The sequence below is a fragment of the Arthroderma uncinatum genome, assembly GCF_011692745.1.
Source record: "Arthroderma uncinatum strain CBS 119779 chromosome Unknown scaffold1, whole genome shotgun sequence".
Taxonomy (NCBI): Eukaryota; Fungi; Ascomycota; class Eurotiomycetes; order Onygenales; family Arthrodermataceae; genus Arthroderma; species Arthroderma uncinatum.
The window spans coordinates 3,160,958-3,182,971 of NW_022983863.1; the positions used below are offsets into that span (position 1 = coordinate 3,160,958).

The 22,014-nt window shown below is 48.1% G+C and overlaps 7 protein-coding genes across 7 annotated transcripts; 4 read left to right on the plus strand and 3 right to left on the minus strand.

Annotated features, from left to right (window-relative positions):
- Window positions 1-27: 27 nt before the first annotated feature.
- GIQ15_00962 (uncharacterized protein) lies at window positions 28-1,752 on the plus strand (the record flags this gene model as incomplete). The annotated part of the gene is made up of 1 exon (XM_033548379.1): window positions 28-1,752. One exon carries the CDS (start codon window positions 28-30, stop codon window positions 1,750-1,752), a length of 1,725 nt encoding a protein of 574 aa, XP_033409330.1.
- A 615-nt stretch (window positions 1,753-2,367) lies between these two features.
- GIQ15_00963 (uncharacterized protein) lies at window positions 2,368-2,898 on the plus strand (the record flags this gene model as incomplete). Its single annotated transcript, XM_033548380.1, has 1 exon — window positions 2,368-2,898. One exon carries the CDS (start codon window positions 2,368-2,370, stop codon window positions 2,896-2,898), a length of 531 nt encoding a protein of 176 aa, XP_033409331.1.
- A 589-nt stretch (window positions 2,899-3,487) lies between these two features.
- GIQ15_00964 (aldose 1-epimerase) lies at window positions 3,488-4,552 on the minus strand (the record flags this gene model as incomplete). Its single annotated transcript, XM_033548381.1, has 1 exon — window positions 3,488-4,552. One exon carries the CDS (start codon window positions 4,550-4,552, stop codon window positions 3,488-3,490), a length of 1,065 nt encoding a protein of 354 aa, XP_033409332.1.
- Window positions 4,553-5,989: 1,437 nt separating this feature from the next.
- GIQ15_00965 (uncharacterized protein) lies at window positions 5,990-9,499 on the plus strand (the record flags this gene model as incomplete). The annotated part of the gene is made up of 1 exon (XM_033548382.1): window positions 5,990-9,499. The coding sequence occupies one exon, from the start codon at window positions 5,990-5,992 to the stop codon at window positions 9,497-9,499; it is 3,510 nt and encodes a 1,169-aa protein (XP_033409333.1).
- A 1,495-nt stretch (window positions 9,500-10,994) lies between these two features.
- Window positions 10,995-13,592, plus strand: GIQ15_00966 (serine/threonine protein kinase; the record flags this gene model as incomplete). The annotated part of the gene is made up of 1 exon (XM_033548383.1): window positions 10,995-13,592. The coding sequence occupies one exon, from the start codon at window positions 10,995-10,997 to the stop codon at window positions 13,590-13,592; it is 2,598 nt and encodes an 865-aa protein (XP_033409334.1).
- A 1,745-nt stretch (window positions 13,593-15,337) lies between these two features.
- On the minus strand, window positions 15,338-16,692 carry GIQ15_00967 (uncharacterized protein; the record flags this gene model as incomplete). Its single annotated transcript, XM_033548384.1, has 3 exons — window positions 15,338-16,335; window positions 16,494-16,620; window positions 16,675-16,692. The coding sequence occupies 3 exons, from the start codon at window positions 16,690-16,692 to the stop codon at window positions 15,338-15,340; spliced, it is 1,143 nt and encodes a 380-aa protein (XP_033409335.1).
- Window positions 16,693-19,378: 2,686 nt separating this feature from the next.
- On the minus strand, window positions 19,379-21,776 carry GIQ15_00968 (uncharacterized protein; the record flags this gene model as incomplete). The annotated part of the gene is made up of 6 exons (XM_033548385.1): window positions 19,379-19,389; window positions 19,476-20,118; window positions 20,187-21,128; window positions 21,189-21,209; window positions 21,266-21,605; window positions 21,670-21,776. The coding sequence occupies 6 exons, from the start codon at window positions 21,774-21,776 to the stop codon at window positions 19,379-19,381; spliced, it is 2,064 nt and encodes a 687-aa protein (XP_033409336.1).
- Between the last annotated feature and the right edge of the window lie 238 nt (window positions 21,777-22,014).

Genomic DNA, 22,014 nt, shown 5'->3' on the forward strand with positions numbered 1-22,014 from the left:
ACGGCCACGGACAGGAAGAGCTCGAGGATGGCGACAACCTCATCATCCGCTGTCGACTCAGAAAGAAGGCAGTCTCTCTCAGGTGCCAATCTACGAGGAGGCCTTCGTCATCAAGCCCGCGGCTCGATCGCCTCGATCCCAGGATCCCCCCATACGCCGCAGCAACAACGCCAGGTATTGTCTCCTTATACGGGCACTTCGTCCCCCGGCTCGCCATTCCGACAGGAAGAAGATGCGGTGATACTAGAAATCGGGTCGAGGTGGCTTCGTGCCGGTTTTGAGGGGAATAGCGTGCAGACTTGCGTCGTTGGATTTGGAACAGAAGAAGGAAGAAGAGTCGGCGATTATCGTGGTTGGATCAGAAGCAACAATGGCACAGCTACGGCGAGAAACCGGTCTACTTATGATGTTGGGACGTGGTCAAAAAACTATGAGCTATGGACCTCGGACCTTCGTGGGTTTGATATCGAGCTCTTTGAAGACAAAATTGAACGGGCTATTCGAGAGATCTACAACAAATATTTACTTACAGATGCGGGATCCTCAAGGCTGGTGCTCGTTCTACCTTCAATAGTCCCGCACCCTCTATTGGCATCACTTCTTTCAACTATATTTCGCCGCTGGAAATACCCGAGCATCACCCTTCTTCCGAGCACGGCGATGGCAACCGTATCAGCTGGCCTACGGTCCTCTCTTGTTGTAGATATTGGATGGGAGGAGACTGTTGTTACGGCCGTTTACGAATATCGAGAGATCCGGTCAAAGCGAAGCACTCGGGCAATGAAGATGATGATGCGGGAGATGGGCAAAATGCTCACTGAGACCGCCCAGGAGGCTGAGGGGTCCAGCACTCGCGAAAAAGGGGATATGGTATCTGTCCCATTCGAACTTTGTGAGGAAGCTTTGATACGACTGGCCTGGTGTGAGAAGAGTTCGCAGACTTCCGAAGACTCGGAATTTATGAGTGCGCACTCTGCACCCTCTACGGGATCCGATGGTGGTAACGGCGACTCATACACTCGTACATTGGATTCAAAAGTGGCCGTACCATTACCAGTTGGGTCTGAGTCCAATTATACCGAAATCCCGTTTTCGCGGTTCTCACAGCCCACCGAATCTACGTTGTTCGGTGGCCCGTATGAAACACGAGACTGGGATGACGAAGATATGCCATTGGACATTTTGGTATACCATTTCCTCCTCTCGCTACCGCCAGATTTACGCGGTACTTGTATGTCACGAATAGTTTTTACTGGCGGCGGTGCGAATATTCCAGGTGTACGGCAACGAATACTGGATGATGTGAGCGCCCTTGTTGAGAAGAACCAATGGTCAGTGTCCAGAGGCAAGTCTATGAGCAGGCGGAAAAACCGGTTATATCAACAGAGTGGTAACGGCAGTTCAAGCACGTCAAACGAAGATGAGCCAGAGTCCACTTTCCGAGAGCCTCCTGAGCTAGAACCAAATTTCATTGATGAGAAAATGGAGATGAGACGGAAAGATGATAGACATGTGCATGGAGTGCTTCGGCAGGTTGATTCTTTGGGTCCATGGGCTGGGGCTAGTCTGTTGACCAGCCTCAAGGTGAAGGGCCTGGTAGAGGTTGAGCGAGAAAAGTACATCCAGCATGGCCTAGCAGGTGCCAGCCGTGATTTCGATCTTAATCCGCCTGAAAGAAGGTCTGGCCATGGACCAGGAGCTGCTCGATCCGGAGGAGATAGATCTAGCTGGACTCTTGGTGAATGGAGATAATATTTTGCATTCCTTGGACTGTCAAGTCTCGCCAAACTGGTTTACACGTTATAAGATACCCTTAGAATATATTTTTGCCCGTCTTTTGCACATCTGATATCAATTTCACCCATCTTCTGTATTCTATGGCCTTGGTTGAACGAATATAGATGGCACGTCCTTTGTGTGTTGAACAAGGGGTATGTTGTCAGTGTTATCATTGTCCTTGATATATCCCAAACCGAGGCTAGAATTGCCGGTTCCAGGACTTAGATTTCGATAATATTCAGGAGTGGTATTCACCAACACTTCGGATGTGAATTTTGTCCCTTTATATCCGGCCTTATGGAGAGTGAAGGCCATTCTAGGCAGATTATTAGAACACTAGTTGAGTAGCACGGTTTCCTGTCACGCAGGCTGCAGTCTTCGATTAGCTGTTGTATATCTTCTGTGTTCCTCTTGTTGAAGTTGCCGGAAAGTTCCTTCTTCGACGACTCTTCTCGCCCACTCTGGACTCCTTCATTCAAAAACAATCACACAGCGAGTGAGTTCTCTGTTTCAACTCCTCTCACCCCCAATATCATCCATCTTCTCGTCCACTTCCCCCCCAAGAAAGCAAGCAAAGGGCCCGGAGACATGCATACACCTCCATCTCGTCAGCCAAACGAGCTTCGTCGCAAGATTTCAACCAGCTCGCTCCTCAAGATCCCAACCACCGACGAGGAAGCTCCCCTCTCAGTCCACTTTAGCACTGATAATGGCTCAAAGACCCGTCTCGCAGGTCCTCCTCCTCCTCGCGAAGGCTCCCACTCGCCAACACCGGCCCCTCGCTCACCACCATCCTCTCCGCCTTCTCCTCGCGATGAGCTCCCCAGGGATTTCGTTGCACTTGATGGCCTATTGAACTATCATCTAGGCCAGTTGGACCGAATCAAACGGGAGATCAAGGAGCATAATACCACTCTTGATCAACTCTCATATACTCTTTCAGATATGTCAACGCGTCCTGAAGTGCAGTATGCCGCCATGTACATGAACTGGCGCCTTCAGGGGGTTAGGAACGCGAGAAATCTTCTGGCCAAATTTGTCGCCTTTCACCTGCAGGAGATTGACCGCGTTTCTGCCCTAAAGCAGGAGATGGGTGGAAATGATGTTCTTGACGTGTAAGTTGTTTCGTCCTCTAAGTAGATAGACCTTTATAGAGATATCATCTGCTTAGTCGCCGTTGCCTATGAATTTGCGTGACTTTTCTTCCTCTCATTTCACTTAACCGCACATATCTAACATATTTCTACAATAGTTGCCGATACCTCCCATCTTCGCGTGAATGGAATGATATGTTCAGCTGCTAATCAACGAACTATTTACCCTTGTGTCTGAAACATAGTATTGGTATTTTCCTATACTACAGATACACACAATGGTTTTAGCATGGATACCAAGGATAATGCCTCATGGATTTCTTTAAGTGATTGTGAACTTTTTTGAGATGGATGGGACAATTGATTAGCAGCTCATTATTACACCCTTGCTTCTCTCTACTTAATATACAACATCTGGTCCAATCTTGTTGTTCAAGGGTGGCAAAGAATAGTGTTGTCTCATATTACCGCATGTTACGTACAAGAATTGATAAAAACCTATTTAATCTCCTTGGTCACTTCATCACTATTACGTTTTAATACTACCTCCCCTAGAGTCGAGGCCGATGTCGAATTTCCACCCCGTTTCAAATCGTTGGATGCTGGCTACTCACTTACTGGGAACCTGGTTGAGTAGTTCCAAACAGATAAGTTGCCCAGTTTACTGCAGGGCCTGATTCAGGGGAGAATATTTGAAAGTTTTCCTGCTCCCACATGGGGTTATTGATGCCGTCAATCCATCCCTCTGTTTCAATGACAAGGCAGCCATACTGTGCAATCTTATCGATAGCCGTGCCATTTCCGCCGCCATTAGCCTGGTTTCTTGCCACCTGCGATTTTTTAACAGGGATGGTGCCATTTTGGTCATTACATGAATATATTTGGATTGCCTGTTGGTTTGTCGTAACCAGCATGCTAATTCCAGTGGTCGTAGAAATCATATTCAAAGCAGGTACCATAGTTTCGGGAGAAGATGTCCAGTTAGATGCGTTATTGGGCCGATCCACGATGAAGCAGTTATCGTATCCGGTACAGTTCGCGCCACAAACCCCCTCGGCAGCCTTGATATTTTTTCCGATTAATTTCCTTTTCGTGAAGTCAAGAGTACCATTTGGAGACGACGAAACCTGGCCTATTTCACCAGTTGGAATGAGTCGCGAGTCCACTTCCACATATCGGCTAGATAACGGCATATGGAGATATGTATCCTCCAGTAAAGTTTCGTTTTTGAAAGCGTTTAGGTTCCAGTATATATGAGGTGACAGCATTATAGGGGTCCTTTCTGTCAAGGAGAGGGAAACGGTGCGGGCACTAAACTGCGCTTGTGGGTTGGAATCATTGGTGCCATAGGAAGAATTGACGCTGAAGGTGGCATGGTTGATAACATCCCCCGGGAAATTTTCATAGCCCTTGTCCAATAAGCTGAAGGTTATAGAGCTATTTGAGAGAGCAGTGACGGTCCAGTTTCGCTGGTCATACCCAACGACTCCGCCATGCAGTGTTTGTGTTTTGTTTAGTTCGTTTTTAGGGGTATGGTAGGTAGTTCCATCCAACTCGAATGTTCCGTTTTTAATCCTGTTTGCATATCTTCCAACGATGCATCCAAAGTATGTATGATTCGTGAGAGTGTCTTTGACATAGTCCTTGGGATCGTCGTATCCAACGATGACGTCCTGCATCTTACCATCGCGGTCCGGAACAAGGAGTGATATCAAACGGGCACCATATGGAATGAATGATGCGGTAATGTTGTTTGCAGAAATAGTGTATACTTGGAGTGGGCTAGGCGATGATGATGTTCCATTTGTCACTGGACAGCCCAAAGGTGCTCCATTTGAAGACGTTCCGTTTGTAGATGTGCCATTTGTAGTTGTACCGTTTGACTCATATTGAAAGTCCCATGCCGAACAGCTCGATATCATACCAAGAACAGCCACCAACAATAACATTAAGTGTCGAGATAAATCCATAATGAAGGGCGGGTGTATTTCGAGGAGTGTCACTCTTTGGACTTCATATATATTTGAGATGCTATACGGTAAAAACATGAAGCGCGGCAGACACGAAAACTGGGGGTTTATGTGAATTTATGGTCATTAAACCAGGGTTTGATGCAATCCTAACGCCCCAATGCTGGCGCAAGTAACATCATAAGACCGGAACTGCGACGCTGAGGTTAAAGGCGTTGTGAATATGGTGGTAACGCGGACAAGTACGAACCCAAATACTACAACCGGCTCCCCGGATGGAACATTAACGGCGAGATGCTTGTTACCTGATAGGATGTAAGCTTCCCCGCATGATGGAGTACATGCGGGACATCCAGAGATCTCTACCATCACCTCTTGATGCCGCTGTATTTCATGAAGGCAACGGTGCCCTCTATACACCTGTAGTGCTTATGTTTGACCTTCCACCTATCACCTACACTTCCTAACCGTCATATCTACTCTCGTAAAAGGAGTGGTGTCCTTACCTCAAGAGCTTATGGTAAGAACCTCTGCAAATGTATCTAGGATACAACCCATGCAGGCGGAGATCTCCTACCAATAAAGCGTAGAGTTCTGGGGATCAACATGACCACGCCGCAACACTTTGATTTATATCCGTCGTATACAGACAAACTGAACACATAGAGCCAGCAACTAGATGACCCCTTCACCAAGAAGTTATCCTCCAGATGTTATATGTATATACAGAGTATCAAAAGAGAGAAAGAAGAAATGACGTAAGAAGGAAACAAGCACGCGATCGACATCAGTTATTTCCTTATTAGGACAAGCGCTCGGATTACCCTCGCATAAATATTTATCCAGACGCGCGTAAACAAATTCCCCTTTTGGGCCTAATGGAGTGAATGACTAATACGCTTAAACAACAGGGACGATGGACTCGAACGACGAAGGGAGATGGGAAGAAGTCGATGTGATCGCGATACGCTGTTGGACTGCTGGTTTGATGGCTGTTTTGACAACGAGGCGTGCTGTGCGATATATGGAGTATATAGCTTTTCACGCGAGCCAAAGCATGCATCTTTGTTTATCAGAGTCTTCCGATAACACCTTGCGACAGGGCGCATGACGGCGGGATAAAAGGTCATATTAGGGGCATCAACGATGGCTTCGCGAAGCAGCACCTCCTCTCCCGACCCTCTAGGGTACCCAGGCGACCCCGATTACCTTCTCTCGTCAGCCAGAAAACCATTTCCCCAGCGAAGCATGTCACCACAGAAAGCCGGAACCCCACGACGAGGACGGCCACCGCTACATCAAAAGAACTACCAGTCTCCAAGGAAGACTGACAAGAAGACTGCGCAAACTATACGACTCGAGGATATACTATTGCCATCTACGCCCTCGGGGAATTCGAAAGCGACGCGTTTTGACCGAAGGTCGCTATCCCCCACTAAAGCTGTCCTACAATCAGACGGCAATATTAGTCCGTGGCGCATACGAGTGACCGTTGAAGCCGAGCAGGAGGAAGATGAGGATGGAAATCAGGCCAATACACAAACGCGACTGGGGCCTTGGATAGATGGCAAAACTGTGAAGGTTCCCTTGAAGGGGACATCATCGACAGAACCAACTCCCAAAAGGCGCCGGCGACGAAAGAGCAAATCTGATATTGCAGAAAGGCCCCCTACTCCCAGACACAAAAAGGGTAGCACACCTACAAAAAAGGTCCCTGAGTCGACGGAGAAAAGGACAAAGACTGGAACTCACAAAAGCACGCCTGTTGAGGACATTGTTGCGCCAACAGTAGAGGACAATATCTCCCCACAAGATTTCGAAGAACCTACGCAGGATTTTGGAGACGTCTTCTTGGATATTGCAGCTGATGGAGATATGAATGATGATGACGACGACGGTGATTTGATGGATCAAAATGTCGAATTGACAGATCCCGCGATGGAAGCACCACCGGTTAACGCAGACTCTAACCCAAGTCTCTCTACAAACGCAGTTGGAGTTGCGCCTTTAGATAGGAGGAAACCCCCTGCATCACAAGAGAACCTAGCGACCTCCTCGATACCTAGCGGCCTATCGCCCATTAACGTTGTCAATGCAGGCCGCACTCCTAGGCCTAAACGAGCATATCCAACACCAACTTCCTCCTCATTAGTAGGAGACGAAACGCTAGAGAAATCTACACACCGTGTGGCCGGCCTGGAGTCAACTGCATCGAAAACTAAAGATCCCACTGACGAACACCGGGAATTTGATTCAATAATGGAAAGTGAAGGATTCAGCATGGTATCGTTGAATACTTTGCCATCAGCGAGACAGCGGCTACGCCAACTATTTGAAAATCAAGCCAGTCGGACCAAATCGCCAAAATCTAATGGGACCCCCGCGGCACCGCAGCATATATCCCCGAAACCTGCATCAATAGCCGCATTATCACCAAATATCTCCACTACCCAGTCCTCTTCTAAACGTCCGCATAGCCAATTATATGAGGCGATCTCCTCGCTCCAACAGTCATCACCAAGAGATATGACATCTAGGCCTCAGCGCACTCCACGTCTTAACACCATCTCATCTGCTCGGCCTCCCCCTGCCCCTGCTACTCCTGCTACAACTATACCTGCCAAAAGGCGACCCCTAGCTCGACTGTGCCGCGTAATACGGGCTGGAATTGCTCTTCATGGCCTAATGGACCGTAGGAGACAAAGCGGTAACCTCCAAACACCGTTTTCTAGCCCAAATACAGACCACACAGATGATATAGAAGCGACCAAGCAGAGGCTTGACCATCTTTTCCAGGACTTCAATATGGAAACTCGGAGAGAGCTGCGCGCCGGCGTCCGGTTTGGAGAAGAGCTTGCCAAAAGGCTACGACAGCCAAGCGGAAAGCGACGAGAGTTACCTGTAGCACGGGAGAGCACCAGATTGCAAGAGGTAACGTCGATGCGGCCAAGCAAAAGTGTGGTATACCCAGACCTAGGGGTCATATCTGAAGGATTAGAACCATCGCCTGCCCCCAAAAGGCCGGACGAACAGATTACGAGAAGCCCACGCCAGGAGCCTTCCCCTGTGGAGGACAATACTGGGGATACATCAATAGATTCATTGATGGCTAGGCGCGAAGCTGAGTGGCGGCGTGAAAGGGAAGCTATCAGTCGACAGATAGAATTGGCCAATGATAGCCAGGTTATTGTCATTAATAGTGATGATGGCGTATCACAACCAGCGATAGACCCTGGTACCGGCGATCCTACTGATGCAGGTTACGAGGAGCGCGCTGAAGACGTTATGATAGACGAACAAGAAGAACTAGAGGAACAGGAAGAGGCGGATTACGGAGAGGAGACTGACATTTGGCAACAAGCGGCTCGTGAGCCCGAAGCCAAAGCCCACTCTCCGTCGTTATCTCATATCGCCCACGATGAGCGACCTAACCGGCGCACACTTGGCTTTCCAAGTCCTCGGGCTGGGTCGGAAGAAGAGGCTTATAGCGCGAATGACGGTGACGAAATGGTCCCTCTTCCAGACCTCTCCAGCCGCAGACACGCCTTCCCCGAATTAACTGTTGGTAAATCAAAGATGGCTCAGTACAGGGATACCGAGGCATCCCTGTCACCCCTGTTGGGCACCCCGGAGAGCGCCACCAGACGTTTCTACGAAGGTGATTTCAGTCGGTCGAATGTGGAGACTGCACGACATCATCCGTCCCGAGGGACGTTAGAATCTCTTCCTCGACGTGATAGTCGCCCAATTAGCCCTGAACTCAACGAACCACCAATACCGCACAATGGCTCCTCCAAACGACACCAACAACTTGAAGGGGATTTTGAGCTTGAGCAAACCGACGAAGGGCGTGTTCAGCATTCGTATACCCAGCCGAGAAGGCTAGCCAATCCCACTTCGGCGACACCAGAAGAGGAAGCGCAATTACAGCGTGCAGGCCCAAGCTTGTCCAAACGTGTCGCACTCAAGGAACCCCCCGGCGAAAATGATGTTGATGGAGAAATGGAAGAAGCATCCGAGGATGATATCGCGGAGAGTGACATCAGCGGCCCTTCTGTTCCAGAGCCTCCAGAACAAACATCCACGGTTACATGGTTTAACAAATTGACCAGCAACCTTGCACCAGCATGGTTAACCAGTACCCCTGCCCCAGTAAATGCTTCGAAACGAAGGTCCACGACCAAATACCCTGACCCTACTGCTACTCCGGTTGCGGCCCCTGCTGCACAGCCTCCAACGCGAAAGCAAAGCAATGATAAAGGGAAAGCGCCAGCAAGACACCGCTTTGTCCAGCCGCTTGCGATTTCAGGGTACTTTACCGACGACCACTATGTGGAACTTCGCGAAATCTATCGACAGGCCAAAGTGCGACCAGAGAATTTCAAATATTACCCCACGGAGGAGCGGGATGAGATGATCGGTCAGTGGATGTGGTCGGCAGATGGGCAACATCGTCGACAAGTCACCGAGATACAACTAGTGATCGTTGAAAGGTTCCGACAGAAACTGATCCAAGATAATATCCGCCATGGAGGTGATGGCGCGATGGAGTGGAGTGAAGAAGATATTTTGTGGCGATTATTTAGCATTATCGTTGGAGAACAGATCAGGAGGCAAAGGAAGGAGCAGCAGCAGCGACAACAGTTACAGCACTGATAAGCTACTCCGTACCTTGGGAAGATCTGCGATTGGCTTTTCCGTTACCCCGAGTAAATGTTTGGATTGGATGTTTTGGCGTTGTTTTGATATCCATTGGATCGGACGGGAAGGCATACTTTTTACTGGATATAAATGTTGGACCAGCGGATTTTATTTTACCAATAGTGCATAATTTTCATAGTTTGGCTATTCTTGGCAGTCGAAATGGGGATTTGTATCGACGAATATCTTGTATCGACAGAATATCTCGAGACTATATGCTCCGCTCTGGCTTGATATTCACATATAGTCAGCCACTGTTTGTTGCTGTATTTCTCCATTGAGTGAGTGGTCGTACGACATCAGCCCCATCGACTCCAAAGATACGAACAAATTAGATTTTTTTACTCCCAACGATGAATGTGGAGAACATAACGGCCATCATGACAAACGGACGAAAGCACCCAAAAGAACATGGAAAGAAGCCAAAACGAATATCAGGATTGGTCAGGGGATGCCTGTCATCGATAGACGAAGGTCATGTCGACATCCATTGGGCATGAAACTCCTCGTATTTATTGGCTGAGGTTCGGTTATCTGGGGGCAGAGGCCGCTAACATCTCTCGCTTTCGCCTCTCTCCGCGTCGACAGGGCCGTGATCGCAGCTTAAGCCGTCCAGGATTCCCCACCGCTTGCGACAGTGGCCGTCTTCTCCGGTGAGGCAGGATTCACACATCCATAAGTCCGTATCGCGCTCTTTGCCGAGAACGCGTGGTACGAGTTGCGCTATCGTGTACGGGAGTTACGCTTGCCGTTTCACGAACACCCAGCGGCACACACGAGCAGCATTCTAGAATCGCTCCCGTCTGCTTTTGCCCTCGAACCAACGCCCCCTCCTACTAGGAGCATGAAGTAGTCATGGCAATTTCCCGTATGCATGCAAGGCGCCACCAATAAGACGTTAGTCGTCATGTTATGGAAAAGCAGGACAGGGATAGGCAGAGACAAACAAGGAAAAGCCCGGCAGCCATCGCACGGATGGACAAGGCCCCTTCATGTGGTCGACTCCAGATCCCATGGGGAAAATATCCACTCACCAGCCCTAACCCCTGCTCAGCCCGGTCGAAACCTCCAGAAATGGGCTAATCCCTGCAAAATTAGTCTTGCGCTTCCGATGCATCTCAGCAAGCGGCCGACCATTCACCGGGCGTTTGCTTATGCAGAGCGTGACTGTGGGGGAGAGCGCCATCTAGGATATTTGACTAAATATACAATGGATTGTTGCTCCCCTATTCTGTGATCCCCTTGGTCATTGCTCTTTTTTTCTTCCAGCAGGATTTTCGTTCTTTTATATTTTTTGCCGTCTTTTGACCATCGCCATAGATATTCAGTCAGCAGGAACCGAGCGATGGAAACGGCGACAAGGATAATGCACCCCTCCATATACATCTACTACTAGAGAAAGCTTCACAATCAAGGCAACAACAGTGTTGAAATTTACCAGCGAGGAACCATGGGACTCGCAGCGACTTTGTGGACGGAGGCGAAGATAGATTCTACGGTCACGCGAGAATTCGTACTGAAGCATGTGGATCCAATCCTCCATCAGCGACTGAATAGTAAAATCGCCTTTGGTGAAGGATTAACAGATGACACCTACATCGACTGGATTCTACAGCGAGGCCGCAGACTCTTTTTGATCTTGACTGAAATCGACATACCGAGTCGCATCTTTCGCCTCGTCGACGAAACGTATGATGACTCTGATCTGCCTTTCGACTCAAATAAGGCCGAACTCCTTCGGCTTTCTCCGGATCGCGAGGACCTCTTCTTGAACTGGAAATTCGTTGAAATCCAAAATCGTTTCTTAGCAAGAGGTATTGAATCTGGTCAACATATTACATACGATGAGGACGAAACAATACCAATCGAACCCTGTAAGGATCGGCCTGCTGTCATACTCTCCGACAGGCTGCCTGTCGAGAAAGTTGCACTTTCTGGTATCGAGGTTAAAGAATACCTCCGGTTGAAGATTACGATTGGTGAGGACACGGCATCCCACTTTCTAAGCGAATCCGACGTCTTGAGGGAAGTCAGATCTTTAGAGCGCTTCTCATACGAGCATGTTTTATCGATCTTCGGCACCTATGCGGTTGATAACACAGTCAACATCCTGTTCAATCTACCAGAATGCACTTTGCGATCGTTTATAAATGATAGGACGACATCAGCCCTCAGGAAATTCTCAAAACTGGAACAGAAACGATGGTTTATCAACTGGCCAAATTGTTTAGCCAGTGGATTGGCTTGGTTGCACGACCAAGGCTACGCTCATGGAGCCATTCGGCCGTCGAATATCCTAATCGACGCCAAAATGCACATCTATCTCGGCTTATTCGATGTCCATGACATGTTGGTAGGACTGCGGAAAGAAGAATTTGCTGAAGCGTATGAGTATGCTGCGCCAGAGCAATGGTCAAATCAACATAGCACCTGGCAACAGCCTCCTGCCGGCACGAGGAATGCTTTAACCCGTACCGACAATCTATCATTTTCCCCCATGTCACCACCTAAATATCCTTACGACTCGAGAGGCAGGCTCACCTCTTGGGCGTCCTCAGACTTCACCAACACGGGCCCATCGAGAAAGAGAGCGTCCTATGCGCACTCAACATCCACTACTAGTACACATACATCTAACCAAAGTACAACCTCTCACTCGCCCCCACAACCTATCCCAACCAATTCTCACTGTTACTCGGCTGAGCAACTCCCGCTGTCTTCCGATATATTCTCCCTGGCGGCAGTAATACTTGATATCATGACCCATCTATGCAAACGGAAGCAATCGGCGTTCGCCCAACATCGCGGCTGTACTAGTCGTACGAAGGCCTCTGTCCGTTCTGCAACCGACTCCTCCTTCCACCTCGACCAAAATACACGGCAGATATATTCATGGATCACTATTCTTGAAAAGGATGCTGCTAAGCAATCTGAGTCTTATTTCCATGCTGTCGACCCAATCTTAGAAACAGTCAAGGAGATGCTTGCTAGGGACCCAAAATACCGACCGCGCGCTCCATATGTCGCTGATAAATTTGCCATGGCTATATTACAAGTTGACTTTGGCTCTACCCAACCTCATTGCCAAGTTAAACAATCGGGAGGAATAATAGGAAGTCTTCGCTCCTTCGACATGAGTGAGGAGGGCGATATACTGATACCCCCTATGCCGTCGTTCCCAGAAGATTATAGCTGCTATGCCACCGATGACAAGAGTAGCCATCTCGAGAATACCGGGAATAAAGTTCCCAGCATTGAATTTAACAATTCTAACATGCGGTTGGCCGGTGTTGATACCGATGCCTGTACTGAACTTAGCAACGGCTCTATATCTCTCTACACTGATGATTCGGCCAATCGTTCTTCCTCTTTGTTTAACACACCGCTAAATATAGCTACCCCGACCACTCCTGCATTGCCAAATCTACCTAGGCCATGGAACGTCCATATCGTCAACAACAGTGGCGAATTTGACGACAAGCATGTACACCCTGCCAACGTTTCTACAGAGATAATAGACGAGATGATGGAAGACATGCACGTACAGGATCAAAAGAGCCTTCCCCCACTCCCAGTTCCTCCAGTCCATCCTTGGTACGTGCCTAGCCGGGTGTCATCGTTATTCAACAATAGATCTGTACCATCGCACACGTCGGCCCCCCTGCAACCCACCTACCCCGATAGTATGCCAGAAGAAGAAGAAGACCTAGGAAATAAACCGATGATACCCCCTCGCCACCCCAATCGCCCGCGTGCCGCTACTGGCCCTAGTAGGGACTGGCTCCCCACCCCTAGAAGCGCTCCTGATGATGGCCGGAGGAGGAGCAACAGCAGTTTTGGCAGCAATCACAGTGGGAATAGCGGCAACAGCGGCAGCACATCCCCATCGATCGGAGGATTCGGAGGAAGGTTCTCATTGTTGACTTCCTCGTCGTCCAACTCTTCTACAGGCAACGGCTCCCCGGGCTCCGGCCTGAATTTTAAGAAACGCGCTTTCATGAACTTTTCTCGGAATCGACCCGGCCTTAGAACTCCCCCTCCGGCGTGAAGGGAACCCCGTCTTACGCATCACTTTTGACACAACCGTCTACGATTTCCTTTGTATACTGTTTTACACTATGATGGAGCATATTTTGCGACGTGACACTTGAATGGCTGTATTGGTGTTTCGCGGCTGGATATGGGTTTAAACGGGACGGTGCTTCTTTCTTTATCGGCGCCCGAGGTACCTTATCATGTTTACGGTCTGTCCCTTTCTAGAGAATATACCGATCTTTCTCGTTTGCTATGTGTCTTTGTGCTACACGGCGACAGGTTTGCGTGAATCACATGTGAGAATTAGCCTTTAGTGATGATCTTCTGATACCCATTATTCTTTTCTGTTTTGTACTCGACGAATGATCAAATCTAACTCCAAAGCCTCAACATCTTATCTCTAAACCTTTCTTCGGGGGATGGCGTAATCTTGCAGAGTTGAAAGTCAAACACATCCCAGTCCCTTGCCTTTACCTTGCTCGGGGTGGAGATACGATGATCGATGCGGGTAAAGATATAAATACGTATATGCACGATGCATGCTACCCTGAGTTTATCCTGCCATTGCTTGATGCATGATCATGTCGGTGAAGGGCAAATATCTCACTGGACATTCTCGTTGGCTCTTCTGTCGTAGCCGAGTGGATGAAGAACAGCCTGTCAGCGTCCTCATTCTCAATAACAGGATTTAACTCCAGCCACAGGGCCATAACTATATAGTTAAGCAAATCTCTGGCCTCTCTGCGATCTTGTAGACCTTGCCTGATACGGACATAACCCCGGCGAACCCTGGCTCCCTTTTCCCCGCAGCCTGTATGTTCGAAAGATCGAGAAAAATAGAATCATGATAGGCCAGGGATGTGGACAGCGGGAAGCGACCGGGGTAAACAGATAACCACTCGATGATCCTCTTCGATGATAAATCATCCGTCCCTCGGCCGTCGGGGCCTCCGGCTTTTAAGCCCTTTGACAGAGTGACCGGGCCGTTACTTGCGTTGGGATGTTCACTTCGACGTCATGATCTGCGGGCGTGTTATCCCGGTCATCCATCAGACCGATAGTCACCCTTGAAGATGCCGACAATTTGATATCGCCGTAAGGCCGTTTGCCGATGGCACGAAGTCAGACAGTGCTATGGCCCATATAGAACGTACGCACTGACAATGGAAGCCTGCGAGGGAACGCGAGGCCTCCTGTCGCCCTTCCATGGCGATATCTGAGTCCCTCTATGATTTGCCTCGGATAATCGTAACTGCTTGTGCCTTGTCCAGAAACCGGCGGCATCTATGTCTGCAGATGATGGATATGGTGCAAGGGAGGTTAGAAGTATAGATAGTGAATAAACGGCGCAACACCCCTTGCTCGTCTCCCTTGGTTATAGTCAGGGCCGATGGCGATACACAGACAACTAAGGAAGTATTACTCAACGGGCAAGATTTGCTGTTAACGAGGGACCAAAAATCAATAGTTGTCAGGCTATAGAGTACATTTCTCGATGAATGAAGGAGGCCGAAGCCTGATTATAATTCTCAGGTGAAGTTCCTGCATGGGGCAGACTCTATTTAAAGATTCTAGTAAGTGCTGCATCGGTAATACATGTGTCTGGATGGCTTGACAGAGCGCTTTCATGTAAGTGCTCCCCATGTTCTCCGAAGAACCGATTCTATTTATTTCCCTTGTCGCTGTTCACGCATGTCATGAGCGCGATCATTAGAAACCCTACCGTACATTTTGACTTCCATCAATACACAAATCAAGCTATTGAGTAACAATGGAATAGCCTCTCGTGGCCAATTCGGTGCTAGCAATAGACATGCACCAGTCGAGAAAATGCCCCGATCGGGGCGCGTAACGAAAGAATCCGAGGACATTACCCTCATCATCCCATAAGGGGGACCCACATATTCCATTGGTAAGTTGATCACTTGAGCCCTGGCCTGTATAGTCCCATCGTGTCCTAATCCATTCTTGCTCAGGCTCATGAGGATCATCTCCCGGAACGCGTAATACAGCCTGGATTCCGCTGACGCCTTCGATATAGCTGGTATACGGGTTGTTCATGTACACATTGCTACCTGGTCGGGTCTCTCCCCTGCTTGCGAAACGACGTAGCTTCACGGGAGGCCCTGGGACCACAGTGTTTTGGAATGGCTCATTGATGAAAGGAAAATCGCCATTCAACTTGACCAGGGCGACATCCGTACTTTTGAGTTCCATTATCAACTGGCCGATTTGCCTCCCTTCTGAATTTGGGTGGAAGATTTTATCGCCCATGGGAAATCCGTGTGACGCAACGGTTAAGTACTGGTAGCCGTTTCTGTCTTGAACCAAAACGCCAGACGACGTGAGAACTTCCCGCCCTTCCATGCGATGTCTTCCAGAGCTGACCATAATTCCCGGGCGTAAAGTTTTGTATTCGCCATCATCAAAAGTGCCAGGTGCTGGTTCCGTTAGGCGTAGAGCAGATTGTCTCAGTGGACGCGCCATTTCATCTTCGTAAAGGTAGAAACATTTACAGCGAGTTATAGACCGTGGCAATTCTGATATGTCGACAGCACGATCTTCTAGTACGACGATGATGAAATTTCCCCAGTACTGGATTTCAGTGATGCTTATTGGCCCTCCTGCAAAATGGGATTTAGTCGCCTCGAATACCAATTCTGCCTTGGTCTCATCATTTCGATAGTCGTGTTCCTTAGAGATGTAGATATGCGAAAAGCTTGAGCGGTGAATTGGAGCACAAGGTCCAAGGTCTCCTAACTCCGTTGTGAAGTAGCACGGTACTCCCGCAACTCTTTGGGGCCATGGGCGGTCTGGGAGAGCACTTAACACAAAAACAAGAAAACGATCATCAAAAGAAACGCAAACGGTTGATGGAAAGATCCGGAAGAGCGCCGCTGAATTCTCACCATACGCCCTGGGGTCCTCAAAAAGGTCGAAGTCAAGTATGATGTGGCGTGGAAGAGGACCCTGAGTAAGTCGAGATCTCCAAGGAGGTGGGCTAGGATGGCCATGCCCAGGGCGTAAGGTTGTCCTTTCTTCTATGATAATATTAGCATTACAAGCCAGGAACGCGATATTGCTGGAAAACTGACCGATATTTGCTTCTCCATTTGGGAAAAGTTGTCTTGATGGCGTAAATAGGCGGGAGTTTACACGGCCAGAATCACCCTCCGGCAGGGATCCCAGCGGTGAGATGACCGCATTTCGCCTTGGAGTGGCTCGTTCGTACTGAGGCGTAACAGATCTGTTGCATAAAACTGAAAGCGGCGAGGTAGGCGAAAGTACCACGATTTCCGATCTGGGATATGCGGCCATACCTGGGTATATGGCTTTTGATAGCAAGGCAAACGTTCGTAGAGGAGGGAAGCCGATCGAGAAAACGAGCAAGGCAAACGTTCGCAGAGGAGGAAAGTGAGAAGCAACACAAAGTGTCTACACCTGCTCACTCTGTGATATAAGGATGACTAAACTATGTTGTCATGGATTATAAAGTGGATCCAAGTCTAGCCATATTAGGAAATTTCTGTGTTCCTCCCGCTTTCCTTTTCTATTGGCTAGTTACCTTGTTTCAACGTCAACTCCTTCCCCAGAAAACACAGACAACGGCGGCTAGTTCTCTGTTATGCTGGGAACTTGAGCTGCTGCCTGGATCTTGGGAGGTCAGCAGTGACGCTGTATCGGCGGCGTAGGGATTCTGGAAAACGGCCGATGTGTGCTATTATGCCTTGCAGCGTCATCCCTTCGCGCATTCCATCTAATGCAAAGGGGTATAGTAGGGAAATTGAGCCTCAAGGTCCGCCCGACAGTGCCGGGTTGGGTTCTTTAATCGATTCATCAGTCGAAAGGTCACGAACCATGGACCGACTCGTTGGTTATTGGAGTCCGAATAAATCATGCCTTGTTTGCGCCGTAGCATGCAGATGGCGGCCTACCGTTCTGGTTCTCCTCAGCCAGTCATTTAGGGCAAAGGGTGTTTTTTCATGCATTTCTGTGGGGATTCGTGGCTTAATCCTTACATAAGAATGGTTGAGCCATCGATGTGGCTAGTCATCCTTGTATTTTACGGCGCCTAGTCATCACCTGGACATACAATATACCCAAAGGATGCCTTGTGTGTGTGGTGTGTGAGGAATACATCACGCATTTACCCAAGCTCATGTCGAAAATACCTGAAAGGACACAATGGGGCTGTGCTGCGCGATCGGTCGTCGAATCGCAATGGATGCGGCTCCTCGCATGTCGTTTTTTTCCACATCTACTCTTACGCTAGTGATATCCTACAAGGAATGTCACATAATGGGATATATAGTGGCAATCCATTGCTATAGTTCCCGAATCTACCAGTGTACCGGGTTAGAATGATGCCTTGGCGACTGCGGTTGGGCAACCTGGTGGCATAATTGCTTGACCTGTGATTGTCACCACGTCAAACCGAGCAGGCAACCAGGGAATATAGGTGTCTTTGAGCTCTCCTATTATAAGGCGTTCTTTTGATCGAAAGCTAGCTAACATCTTTATTTAACTTTCTGGTATGCCGGTTATTTGAAGAAGATATTTTGCTACCCTAAATCTAGCGGAGGATCTCTTACACTTTGCTAGTTGTTCGGCAAATCTTTATTCAAAGAACTTTGGCTACATACGTCCTGCAAGTTTCTATTTCACCACAGCTCTCAGTTAAGCTTGTCAGGAATCCACAGCGCAGATTTATACCAATGTGTCAAATTTGGATCACAACGAGGACGGAGGCACGAGGCTTTATTGTTGAGAAACGCGAAGACCGTCCTTGTGGGAGAAACCATCCCAGACCCTGGCCAGAAGTGCACTTCAGTGGCAACCGGCATCCTCAGGTCCCTCAAACAGCACCGCCAACGCGAAACTTTCGTCATATCTCTGGGCCAGATAACTCACAGTCTGGAACTTGCTTACGAAGAGGCCATGCATCCATACACGCTGAATGTAAGTCAACCCATGCTTTCAAAGAAAGACTTATAAGGTTGTTTCTAATGCCTTTTGGCTAGATATCGAGATCCCAGCAAACCTTAAGCGAGTCATCTGGATACTATGAGAGACGATGGCGAACTGAAGGAGTGTATATATACACTCAGAAAGACGCGGCAGCGGAACTATTCGATTCTTTTTGGTCGGCGTGGTATACTATGGCGGGCGGTCAGCTAAGTAGTTTCTTGCAAGGCTGGTGGATAGGTTGTATAAGTATGGTTGGAGTATGTTTCTTAAGGTGCAATGGGAACTAATAGACAATGGTTGGGCTTTGGTTTTCTGGGTTGAGGGATTTAGTGTACTATGGGTCTAGGGCTGGTAGCATGGTTTTGTTTTCTTTGCTATACATGGCGTTCTGCGTCTTATATTCCGTATCTTCTTATAAACTACTCAGGATGCCAGAATATTAAATTGAACAAATAACAAAATACTAGTTATATAACTGCATATCAAATTTAAAGGATATGGAAGTTTTACCCCCAAAATCCAGGGTTAAGAAATATAGTCTTCCCCTTGGATGCATAATGTTTAAAACAACGTATTGCGCATAAATTTCTAGGTAGTACAATGTTCTTTCAAGAGAAAGCGTGCCTATTGGTCATTGTTGTAACACCTCGGCTATCTGGCTTGGGATCCTCTTAATCAGGTCTATGAATAATAGATTATATTTCAACCATTTCAGTAACATAGACTTAATTACTGTCATCGTCATCGTCATCACTATCATTATTGTAATCTCCATTCCCCCCTTCTGATTCATCATCCTCGCTCTCATCATCATTATCGCTTCCATAAGCCTCAATTTTGGGCTGGAAGACAGTATCAGTCCAATCTCCGAACCTCTCAATATCCCAGAGTTCCCCAACAGCCACTGACTTCCCTGAATTCTTCCTACCGAGCTTATCCTTACTGGCCTCAGCCGCGGCATACGCCTCGAGAAAGTCTTCATAGATTTGGATGACGCTATCTTGCACAGCACCGACAAGGGTTTCTTTAGTCCTTTTGTCTTCAAGATAGTCATCTAGCAATCGCCGTAAATTGGGAATTTCCTCTTCGATAGACCGGCGTGTAGCCACAACGCCCTTTTGGATTTGTTGGGATAGGGCTGGAGTTATTGTCTTGGACGGGACGGATGGTAGGTTGGAAGTCATTTTGGCCGCAAAGGTTTTGGTGAAATCGTTGATTACAGTTCGCAGTGTGCCGTCGAGCTCGACTTTGGCGTCTAACATATTCTCAACTACTTGAGGTAGTAAACCACCCCCAACAAGTTGCATCCAGGTCCGGGTATTGAAAAGCCCTCCTCGTTCTCGTAGCTCCCAGAAAGTGTTAGTTACCCCGGAGAAATCAAAGGACATGTCCGGTGACACAAATTCAATGTCAAAGGCAACGATTTGCTGTTTTAATACAAGCAAATGCTTGACCAGAAATAGTAGTCCATCCGGTTTAGATTTTTTTGAGGATATCTCTGCACCGGCTTGTTGAATCGAAACAGTCGTTTGGTGGACAATTTGATGAGCTAGATCATCAAATACCTTTGACTATACAAAGGAGTCTTATTAGCTAAAGGCATGAACTGATTAATAATAAAGGGGCGAGGAGTACACACGTTAACTAGTCGATATATACGACTCAATAGCCAAATGGCCTTTTTTAACGTAGGATACCACCCTTCAAACAAGGCCTGTGACGTAAAGTCCCATTGGGCATCTTTCTCCGCTGGGGAGTCAGGATCCTCATCCACAACCACTGGCATCTTCGGCTCAATGAAAGAACCTTTCCTTCCAGAAACCGCCGGAGAAGAGTTGTTTTGTATATTCAGTGATACCTGTTTGTTCTTGGCAGGGTAATCAAGGTCTTCTGCACGGGGTTTGAACCTTTCAATCTCGTCCCGCAGGATAGCCTGTGCGAGAAACACGAGTCGTGTCTGAGCATCCTGGAGTGCGGGCTGAATCAATACCGCAAAGTCCAACTGATTTGGATCCGCCACATTTTCTCCATCCTCATCTGGATCATTCAAGTACCGAGTTTGGAGTAGTGTACACAACTGGCATAGCTTCACGAGCTTATTGTCGTGAATAATCCGAGGCCGCAGATGGTCGTAGAGAGGTTCGCAAATAGATTCCAGGCAATCGTAAAGCCCGTACTGGCCATGGAACCACTCTCCCCATAATTCGAATTCGTCAAGGCATATACCGCGAACGTAACTGATACTTGTTCTCGCAAATGCAACTAAATCCTTCGAGGTACTCGGTGCATTTGCAATATCACTTAACCGCTTTCTTACGAGCGGCACAACCAATCTTGCGCGGGATGTTGCGAAGTTTACATGAAGTTCATTAAGAAGGCTCTGGTATTCTGCTTCCGCACCTTGCTCGGGGTCCAAAGGAGGAACTGCCCGCTTCTGGATTTCTAGCCCTATATCCTTCATTTCGGGGGCACCAACACGGAACTTGGCGTATAAGAGGGCGGACATGGTGGTATCGTTAAGTTGGCGATCAGCTATTCGCTTTGCAACTCCGGCTGAGATGTCCCGCACCGTTGAGACAAACTGCCCACGGATTAGAGTAAGTGCACGAGTGAGCAGTAAGCGATACCGCGCCCTATATACCTCCGCTTCCTTATGTTCAGGCTTTGGGAGTAAGGATGTTAGCCCGTAAATGCATCATATTAAGAATGTCGACTTACATGAGCGTGCATATAATCTAGGCACTCATCCAGGCGTCTGAGCATCATTGAGAAATCTTTCGAGCGGACCGAGTTGCCAGCCCCCGGCGCGTTGAGTCTTCGAGATATAGGATCTAAGTAATCATAGTTCACCAAATTCTCTTGAATATCATCTGCTAATTTCGAGCTTTTGTTCCGGGCCGAGAGCAGGCCTTCACATTGTTTCTGAAAAGCAGATGTGTGTTCTTCCACTGCTTCGAAGGATTGTGATAGGGATGAGAGGAGCTCCAGGGTTTGCGACGTGTCTTGGAGAAGGGAATCTAGGTGGCATGTCGACGATTCTAGGTCATCAAGGCATGATCTAAAAAATAACATCAGGTTAGTAAAATGGGAATCTTGCCAGGCTCCATGAGTACTGCACATACTGATATTTTTCGTAGCTTGCTTCTAGTAATTCGTCTTTAATGTTGACGTACCATTGAGTGAACTCCAGGTCGTTCTTTATCCCACCAAGTGCATCCTCGAGGGACATGGGCGGCGGTTCGGCTCCCCCGCTGTCTATATTTTTGTGCATCGTCTAAATAAAGCGCATGGTCGTCTTTGCCAACTACCCCGAGCAGCAAACGGTCGACGTATCTTGCTGAATATCGAGAGAGATGTATGAAGCTGTGCTATCTGGTCTCGATGTTTAGCTCCCACAAGGTTTCCATGTATCACGTGATATAAAGTACTTCCACGATGTTTAACCAACTTCTTCATCATCTCAACAA